The sequence below is a fragment of the Hipposideros armiger genome, unplaced genomic scaffold, assembly GCF_001890085.2.
Source record: "Hipposideros armiger isolate ML-2016 unplaced genomic scaffold, ASM189008v1 scaffold_742, whole genome shotgun sequence".
Classification (NCBI taxonomy): Eukaryota; Metazoa; Chordata; class Mammalia; order Chiroptera; family Hipposideridae; genus Hipposideros; species Hipposideros armiger.
This window is the reverse complement of record NW_017732092.1, coordinates 474,247-483,599: the sequence shown is the minus strand read 5'-3', so window position 1 is coordinate 483,599 and position 9,353 is coordinate 474,247. Positions and strand designations below refer to the sequence as shown.

The window sequence follows — 9,353 nt, the reverse complement described above, 5'->3', positions numbered from 1 at the left end:
ACCAGGGAGACACTGTGGCCAGACTTCTTAGAGATCCAAGAATCCAGGACCCCAGTTCTCTCCCCCTGGGGACCCCTGAATCCACCTGCCTCCCACCCACCCCCTGAAATAAATAAGTATAAATAAGGCACAGATGCCCCAGCCCAGGTATTCTGGAGGGATCATCTCTAACTAGGGGAAAATAATGGGGGGGTGGGCGGTTTCCTCTGGCTGCCACGCCCCCAGTCCCAAAATAAATAAATAAATAAGGTCTGGCAGTGAAGGACGCTGGTGGCTCTGGGTTGGGGGTCACAGCCGAGTCTTGAGCAGCAGCAAGCCCCGAACAGCCCAGTCCAGCGTCAGGTGCAGCCCCCCAAGGATGGCATGGGCCGCCCGGATGCCTCCCCAGGCTGAGGCTGGTGGGGCCAGGGGGGGCGCTGGCGGGTCTGGGGGTGCCTGGGGCAGTGCCAGGCGGGACATCTGTTGGGAGAAGATAGAGGGTTAGCAACAGGCCAGGGGTGCAGTGGGGGTCCAGGAAGGGGTGTTTGGAGCATCTACTGAATCAGGTTGGGGGGTCCAGGCTGTATATTTCCAGAGTGTCTCTGGTCTGTGGGGTGGGGTGTCTGGGGAGGGAGTTCTTCAGGATGTTGGGTTCAGAAAATGGAGGCTGGGACCAAAAGGTGGGGGTCTCAAGGCTAGGGTTCTAAGGCCAAGTCCAGAAGCTTAAGGGGGAGGTCTGTAGAGCCAGGGCTGGGATCCTGGTCTTAGGTAAGGCCTGGGGTCTCAAGTGTGGGGCCTCAGAACTGGGAGCTGGAATTTGATGTCCAGGGTCTTTGGGGTCAGGTCCAGGGGTCTCAGGATCTCAGGGTCTCAAGGGCTCAGGGTCTGGGGTCTTCTAGTTTCAGACCTCAGGGTCTAGGCTATTGAGGTCTGGGGCTTGTGGAGCCAGGGTCTCTGGGCTGGCTTTGGGTCAGGGTCTGGCATCTTTGGGTCTGGGGCTCTCAGGGTCTGGAGGTTCAGAGTTTCCAGGGATTGGGGTCTGGAATGTGGTGTCCTGGGGTCAGGGTCTCCACATTGTGCGTGATGGTTTGGACTGCTGAGTGAATCTTAGGGCTTCAGAACAGGTGTTTTGGAGTCACAAGACCATGTGGTCTCTGAGTTTTGGGGTGAGAGTTGAGTTTCCAGGCAGGATTTTGGCATCTGGGGCCTCGGGGTCTGGGTAACATGATCTTAGGGACACAGGGTGAGGATCTTGGAGCAGGGACATCGTACCAGGAGCTGCAGCCGGCGTAGCAGCCGGTCCAGCCGGGCCTGCAGGCCTCCCAGCTCAGGCTCCAGGGTCCTCAGGGAGGGGCCTCCCACCCGGCGCAGCCACTGCACGTGTCTCAGGTAGGAAAACAGGTCTGCCCGAAGCCGTGTCAGCACGCCTGGGAGCTGGGGACAGGGCATGAGGAGCTTCAGGAGCACATAGCACATACCCACTGTGGCCCCCCAACCCCCCAGGACCCCCTCCACTGCCCAGCTCCCACCTTCACCCCCATCCATCTCTCCTGCTCTTACCTGCAGGGCTCCCAGTGCTCCTGCACTCATGGCCAAGGTGGGCAGGGAGTCCAGGTTGTGGTCCCCGTCGGCTGGGAATCTGTCTCTCTTGGGGAAAGAAGCTATGAGGGGGACCCTGCCCAGCTCTGGGTGGTCCCTACACCCCCCCACCACAGGCCTCAAACTCCTCCCTCCCCCTGTCTCTGCCACAGAGGTAGCCCAGATACCTATTCCATCACTCCCGGACCTGGCTCCCGCCCATCCATCCCCTCCAGTTTCTCCTACCAGTTGTGCGGCCAGCTGCCGAGTGTCAGCCAGGAGGGAGCGCGTCAGGAGGACGGCGCTGTCCAGCTCAGCCCGAGGGTCTGCAGAGGCCCTTGGGGGGCCAGGAGGTGGCCCTGGGGCAGCAGCTCTATTTGGCCACAGGCTCAGCGCTACCAGGACCAGGCAGCAAACACCTGGGGGCGGAGAAGGCGGAGGGCTCAGGCGGGACTGGTGGGTCCAAGGGAGGAGGCGCTGGAGGCCTGGACTTGTGAGTTCGAGGGTGGACGGAGCCTGGACTCGTGGGTCCGAGCAAGGAGGGCTGGGGGTCTTGTGTCCCAGGGCGGAGCGCTCAGGGTAGGTCTCCAGCCCGGGCGGGCTTCCCTCGCCAGCTCTGGCTGCCCCGCCCGTCGGAGCAGACGCGGCCCGGGGCGGGTAGACGGGCCGGGCGTCTCCCGTCCGCCCCCGGACGCCGGAATCTGGGCCCCGGGGCGGGGCATGAGGGGGAGGCACAGGCCAGAACCTGCCTCCTCCCCGGGCCCCGGGAGCCCAGTCCCGCCTGAGAGCAGGGGAGGGAGCCCCGGCCGGAGACCCCAAGGACCTGGCCGTCCCCAAGAGACCCCTCCCGAGTTGAGCGGCGAAGACCCGCCACAGTGCGGGATGCCCCAGTACACCTGGGCGGGAGAGCCGGACCCGGCGGCGCTGCGCTGGGGCCAAGGCCGAGGCCGCCCTGGCAGCCCATCCCCCCGGACCCCGCCCCCCGCCGCCTACAGCCAATCAGAGCCCCCCGGGCCGCCCCGCTCCCGCAGCACACCCCCAGCCCGCCCCCCGGGCCGCTCCCGCTGCTGTCCGTCGGTCTGTCCGCATCCGTCTGGCTCCCCCGTTTCTGTCTGCACCCATGTCTCTCTCTCTCCCTCTCTCTCTCTCTCGTCCCCCGGCTCTCACCTTCTTGGGCTCTCTGCCTCAGTTTCCCTCGCGCAGCCTCTCTGTCAAGGTCCCTGGGTGTGTGCGTCTCTCGGTCCCCACTGACTCCCTGGGGATCCCAGACCTTTGGGGTGGCCTCCCAGCATTTGTCTCTCTGTCTCTGTCTGGGGGTCTCCATTTATCGGTGTCTCCGCGTCTCTGACTGTCTCTTCATCGCTCCCTCTGCCCGTCTGGTCTCCGGGCCTCCTCCTTTCCCTGACTCTCCTGTCTGTGTCTGCCTCCCCATCGCTCACTCTCGCTCCTGCCTCTGTCCAATTCCGGTGTCTGCTCCCGACCCTCCCCGCCGACGGTCCCTCCGTCCCTCCCTCCTTCCCTGTCCCCCGCACCCCATGAACTTGAACCAACTTACTGTTCATGTCCCCACAGGGTAGGGGTTCCCCAGGGCAGGGGGCAGGGAGCCTTTAACCCTTCCCTGTCCGCTGCTGGGGAGCCCCAGGGGTCAGCTGGGCCTCGGCCTGGGGAGGGGAGGCATGTGCGGTGAGCAGCCAGGGCCGCGGCAGTGAGGGAGTGTGTCGCCTGGGGGGTTATATAGGGGNCAGTCCCAAGCCGCGGTCCAGGGCCTGGCAGCCCCGCCCCCCACCCCCTCCTTGATCCCTGAGGAATCTGGGGAATTGGAAGTAGGTCCAGATGATGTTGACACAGGAAACGGTCAGCAGCTGCCTGGCCTCAGCCCCATAACCCCCACGGACCCCCACCGCCGGCCCCCTGCTGAGCCCCCTCTGACCTGTGTCATCTCTGATGGAGGCAGCCCAGGGCCCACTCATCTCCCACCAGGATGTTTACAGATGGCAGGATGGAGTCAGCGTCACAGGGCTTCCTGAGAAATGGGGTCTGGACTCCTGGACATTCGCCCTCAGACCCGGTCCCTGGCCCCCTCTTCCCTCATACTCAGGAGTCTGGAAACAAAGACTTGTGGCCCCAGGAGAGCTGAGCCCCCTCCTCACTGTGCTGAAAAGTTGAGTGGAGGGTCACATGGGGTGAACTGGGAAGTACGTCCCAACCCAGCCCAAGTCAGCCTCCAGCGCCACCACCAGAAGAGACCAAACCGGAAGTTTGAGGACCTCCAGTTGGACCCTTACCCATTTTTGGGTGGGAAGACTGAGGCCTAAGCAGGCGAAGGGTCTCTGTGCCCAAGAGTCAGCCTTGCCCCTGAAGCCCTCAGATCTCTGTGCCAGGTGTGGCCATTCCCCTCTGGGAGGCCTGGAGGGCTGTTGAGACCAGGGGACTCCTGAGACAGTGCCCAACTTCCCCCCATTTTCTCCTTGCCCTCCTAAGTCCCCTGGTTGCTAGGGGAGTCTCCTTAACAATGGGGCTCAGTGGGGCCTTCTGAACTTAAGGGCCCTCTGCCCTTGGTGGCTAGGGGGAAGACCGCTGGCAATGAGGTCTGAGGAGACTTTGGGCCACCTGGAGATGCTGAGTCCAGGCCTCAGGTTACTAACAGGGACTTCTTGGCAAGGACTCTGGGTGCCTACCCCTTGGGTTCCCTGGTTGGGAAGGAACAGAGACCTTAGACCCCCACCCATTTCCACCTAGGTGGTTAAGGAGGCTCTTCTAATATCAGGCCCCCACGCCACTCCTAAGGCCTCTTCCACCTGGTTGCTAAGAAAGCAACTCCCTAGCAACCAGGCCAGTGTGACCCCCCCCCTTCCTTCTTCCACATTGCTAAGGGGGCTCCCTAGCAACAGAACTTAGAACATGGGGCTGGGTGGGCAGGAGGGTGGGGCTGAGCTGGTTGCTAGGGTGATGGTCTTCAAGCTCTCACCCCACAGAGGACCCAGGTGTCTGGGGAGACAACATGGTGGGGTCTGGGATCCCAGCTTTGAGCCTCTTCTTGCTGATACAAGGCTCAGTAGGTGAGGGGCCCCAAAGAGAGGGTCAGAGAGCTGAGCAGGGGTCCTCCTCAGCCTCCACACAGCCCCTGATGCTTTCTCTTTTCTTTCACAGATGGGAATGGAATCCAGGGGTTTTTCTATCCATGGAGTGAGCAGTGACTAGATCCTGGGTCCCCAGGGATAGGGCCTGGGGGGCCTGGACTACTGGGTCTGAGGGAGGTGGGCGGGGAGGAGGGGCTGGGGGCCTAGATTCTTGGGTCTGAGGGAGGAGGGGCTGGACTTTGACTTCTAGGTCTGAGGGAGGAGGGGGCTAGAGGTCTGGGCTTCTGGGTCCCGTACAGAGCAAGCACTACATAGTCAGTCCTCAGAGCTTGGCTTTGGGACCCTTGCTCTCTTGAGTCCCTGGGGCCAGACTCTAGGATGAAGCTGCTGCTCATGGTCGGTCCTCAGGCTGTGAGGGAGACATATGGGACCGGGAGAGCTGTGGGGGTCAAGCAGCACTTGAGAACCCCAATCTCTGTCTGCGTCTGCGATGCTGCTACCGAGATGGGGTCTGCTATCACCAGCGGCCGGACGGTGAGTGGAAGCTGGGGTCCCCGGGGTGGGGGCTTACAGCTGGGATCCCTGGGTCTCAAAGCTCCAAACTTTGTTCAGAAAACATGCGGAGGAAGCACATGTGGGCGTTGGGCTGGACATGCGGAGGCCTCCTCTTCCTGATCTCCAGCATCTGCTTGTTCTGGTGAGTAGGGTTGGGGTTTGGGTGGGCACCCTGCTCCCAGAGGAACAGGTGGATGAGCTGAGGCTGAGTGTGTGCTCTCCTCGCCAGGTGGGCCAAGCGCCGGGATATGCTGCACCTCCCAGGGTTCCTACAGGACAAATGCAACCTGTCCAGGACTGTGTCTCTGTTATCCAAGGACCGGGGAACTCTGAGCGAAAAGAAGGGATCCATGGGCAGCACGCAAGCCTCCATGCCTTTGGAGGGGACCCTGGACATCTCAGGGGCCACTGAAGGGGAAGGGACAGAAGGGGGCGAAGAAACGGAAGGTGGGGAGGACGATGATTAGGGGCACCCCTGGGGGGACCCCTCAATACAGATATAGCACACAGACACCTGATCTCTTTTCTGGGAGCCATGGGAGCAGGAGGCAGATATGACCTTGAGGCAGGGAGTGTGTGTGTGTGTGTGTTTGAGTGACAGGGAGCTGGACTGTGATCATGGAGCATGTGAGCTGAGTGGGTAGAATGAGAGGGGTCTGAGGGTAAGTAGAGAGGATCTGAGCTGAGGGGTACCTGGGCAGATGGGGGCCCCAGGCTGATTGAGGGGGACTGGGCTGTGATTATGGGGTGTTGGGACTGAGGGGGTCTGAAATGAGGGATGAGGGTGTCAAGTGGGGGTAGCCTGGGCTTGATGGGGCTGAGAGGGCAGCTAGGCTGAGGGATGCCTGAACTGGGCTGGGTGGGGCATGCTACAGCCAGGGGGATGTAGCCCCTCAGCTCTCTTCCTGCAGGGAGCACCACTGCCTGATAGCCTCTGCTGCCCTACCACGGGATTGTGCTTCCCGCCTCCCTGACTGCATTTGACAGGCTTCCCACCAATGTCTGAGCATGGCAGGGGGCCTGCAGGACTTGTGCCTCCCCCAGCAGGTGACGTCAACTCTCAGACCCCCAGTAGGCTAGTGGAAATTTTCTTGGAAGTACGTTACAGTTCAACACTTGTCCTGCCCACCCCTCCTTCCTTCCCCCTCTCCTTTCTCAGTGCCAGACCCGCACCAACCTCCACTGCATAAGTCTTTCCTCCAGTAAATATTTTGCAAGTCTAATTTGTCCCTCTTCTTCCTGGAGGGCCCCCAACTAATAGAGGGGTCCCGGCAGAGGGAGGTCTGAACAGAGAGGATGGGTCTCGGCTTGAGATCCTGCCCCTCATCTCCCTCTGGGAGAGGCCAACATGAAGCTGGGCTCCTATATCCCCAGGGGCTTTAGGTCCCCCAAGGGCATGGGTGACCCCTCTGTGGGTGTGGCCTGGGAAGAAGAAAACAAGTTCACACTTGCCCCAGTGTCATCCCTCCCCCAGACAGACAAGCAGAGCTGGGAGGCAGAGCCATTTATCCAGGTGACATAGAGAGAGCACATCCTGTGGCCAGATGATGTTGAAGGCAGCTGCACATCTCAGTTGGGTCCTGACAGGTGGGGCTGTGGGTTCATCTGCAGGAGGGAGGGTGGGGTTAGTGGCTGCTTGAGACCCTGTAACGCTCTGTTCCCTGTGCCCACCACCCAGTGACCTGCTTCAGCCCCTCACATATTGACTTACACACTTGCCCACTGGCTCTTCCCTGCCAATTTGCTGCACTGTGCATGTGACTTTAAGTCATTGGAATCTAGTGGATACAGGTGGGGAATGAGAGACCAGGAGACACAGAGGTGCAGAGACAAAAAGACATGGGAGACAGGAAGAGAGACTAAAATGGAGACACAGGGACTGAGAGAGAGAGAGACAGACAGACAGACAGACAGACATCCAAAGAGATGAAGACACCAGGAAATATGCTGCAGGAGCAGAGATGACCAGGGTGTCAGAGATGAGTTCTGGACTCAGTGATCACAAAGATGAAGGCAGTGGAGAGATTTGGAGAGACCCCAGGAGGAAGAAGGATAGAGACCCATAGTCTCAGAGAGAGTGGAGGCCGTGGGCAGAAGAGACACACAGAGAAAACAGGGACAAGGAAGGGTGGCAGTGATGGAGAGGCCCAAGACAGAGATGAGAGACAGATACTCACAGAGATGGAGTCAGCAATAGGGACATGAGGGAGAGCCTTTCTCCAGGAGACAGGTGGGCACATGAAGGTGAGAGAGAACCAGAAACAGAGACAAGGGAAGACATCAAGACACCCAGAAGAAGTGGGACCTTGGGCATGTGGCTTCACCTCTGTACACCTCAGTTTCCCATCAGTGAAATGGGAATAACTTTTGAGTAACCACCCCACCCCCAATGCCTCGGGTTGCGGACAAAGTGAGTTCACTCATGTAAAGCACACAGTCAGCTCTCAATAAATACTATCCATTGTTGTTCTCGTTGATTTTTATTAACACACCTAGGGACACAGAGAGAAAAGGTGTAGCCACTGGGGGAGACTGGGATAGAGGTGAGGGTGATGGAAACATAGCGAGAGTGTCTCACTGGGGAGCTGGAGATGGACAGGGCAGGGAGGATGCTGTGCAGAGATGGACGCATGGAGAGGCCTTGGAGCAGGAGAGGCAGTGAGCACCAGGTGTATGGGGCAGAGGTGGTCCTAGGGTTCACCTGGAGCCAGTGAAGGACTGAGATAGGAACCCAGGTCTCCAGAAGCACAACCCCCAGGATAAAGGTGAAAGAGAAAGATGGGATGGGGGTGAGAAGACAAAAGGTGACAAGCACTTCTAAAGGTCTCCCTGCAGACCCCCCTCCTGGCCCCAGACTGTGCTGAGCTGGCAGGGGGGCTCTGGGGATGAATGGCAGCTGGAGTCATCCCCCACCACTGGGAGGGGGGCTGACTGCTCAGGTCCCCAGGGAGGTGAGGTCACAGCCCCCCCCCCCACAGTGGGACATGACCTCATCGCCTCAGGTAAGCAAGCTCTCTCTTGGTCTGTCATGGCCACCCCTTCCAGGCCCCCCAGGGGCCCTTCCCAGCTCCTGCTCCCACTGGGACCCAGGCCTCTGACCACTGGGTCTCCGCCCCTCAGGGGGCCTGTTTCCTGCTGACTCAGTGTGGGGGGCCCAAGGCTGCGTCAGTGAGGGGAGAACTGACGTAGCCCCCCCCCCAACCGGCGGGGCCAGCCAAGGTGACTCAGGCCACTGGCCTGGGGGATGGACTGGCCTGAGGGGATGGGGACTAGGCCTAGGGCCAGCCTGAGAGCAACAATAGGGATCTGGTCATGGCAGCCCCGTCCACCTACAGGGAACCCTGGGGTGCCAGGCCTAGGTCCCCCAGTCCCTCAGACCCAGGAGTTCAGGCCCCTAGACCCTCTCCCTCAGACCCAGGTGTCAGGAGTTGAGGCCCTAAACCCTAGTTTCCAGAAAAGTAGAGACAAACATGTGGCCATTTGGGGCATGCTCTGTTGGGGAAGGACAGGAACCTGGGGCGGGTCCTGTGCTAGGGCTAGTCCCCATATATGCCTCAGTCCTCACCCTGGAGCTATGGTGTTATCTTTCCCCAGGTGGCTATAGGAAGCTGAGAGAGAAGAGTGGGTGCAGGATGGGGCAGGACTCCTGGCTCTTCCCCAGGGCAGGGACACTTGGGCTACTTCTGTGGAAACGAGGGCAAGAAGGAGAAAGAGAGAGGTAAAGAGGATGAGAGGCAGGATTGGGAAGTCCCAAACAATGACAGATGACACCAACAAGCAGAAATAAGAGACTGAGCAGAGACCATAGGTGAGGAAGACAGAGACGCAAAAGCAAGGAAATCTAGAGACACAGAGACAAGCTCAGAGGCTGAGAGACAAAGATGGGGGGGACACTGCCTGAGGCTCTGAGGGGTGGTCACAGACTTGGCTGGGAGATGTCACAGGGACAGGAGGAGGGAGCCTGGAGTTCTTGCTCATGTGCTGGCCCCTGGGCAAGGTGGGGCTGGCTGGTGTGAGGTCAGCAGGTCCAAGGCTGTGTGTGTGTCCGTCTGTCTGTCCCTGGGGGGTCCTGTCTGGCCTCTGGGGGGTGACGGGGCAGGCGGGCCGCAGAGGCAGCCCAAACCTGTCATTAGCGGTGAGGGCCATGACGGCAACCCCCCC

General features: G+C 60.3%; 2 protein-coding genes and 1 pseudogene across 3 annotated transcripts; 1 reads left to right on the top strand and 2 right to left on the bottom strand.

Annotated features, from left to right (window-relative positions):
- Positions 1-154: 154 nt before the first annotated feature.
- IL11 (interleukin 11) lies at positions 155-2,047 on the bottom strand. Of its 2 annotated transcripts, XM_019627925.1 has the most exons (4): positions 1,804-2,047; positions 1,540-1,626; positions 1,252-1,413; positions 155-459 (listed from the first exon to the last, which is right to left on the bottom strand). In XM_019627925.1, the coding sequence occupies exons 2-4, from the start codon at positions 1,567-1,569 to the stop codon at positions 289-291; spliced, it is 363 nt and encodes a 120-aa protein (XP_019483470.1). In that variant the 5' UTR covers positions 1,570-1,626; positions 1,804-2,047; the 3' UTR covers positions 155-288. The 2 variants fall into 2 exon arrangements, with proteins under 2 accessions (XP_019483470.1, XP_019483469.1); XM_019627924.1 differs by having other exon boundaries at positions 276-459; positions 1,252-1,626.
- A 69-nt stretch (positions 2,048-2,116) lies between these two features.
- LOC109373783 (uncharacterized) lies at positions 2,117-3,289 on the bottom strand (annotated as a pseudogene).
- Positions 3,290-4,558: 1,269 nt separating this feature from the next.
- TMEM190 (transmembrane protein 190) lies at positions 4,559-6,043 on the top strand. Its single transcript, XM_019627870.1, has 4 exons — positions 4,559-4,616; positions 4,708-4,743; positions 5,046-5,334; positions 5,422-6,043. Exons 1-4 carry the CDS (start codon positions 4,559-4,561, stop codon positions 5,657-5,659), a joined length of 621 nt encoding a protein of 206 aa, XP_019483415.1. The 3' UTR covers positions 5,660-6,043.
- Positions 6,044-9,353: the final 3,310 nt, after the last annotated feature.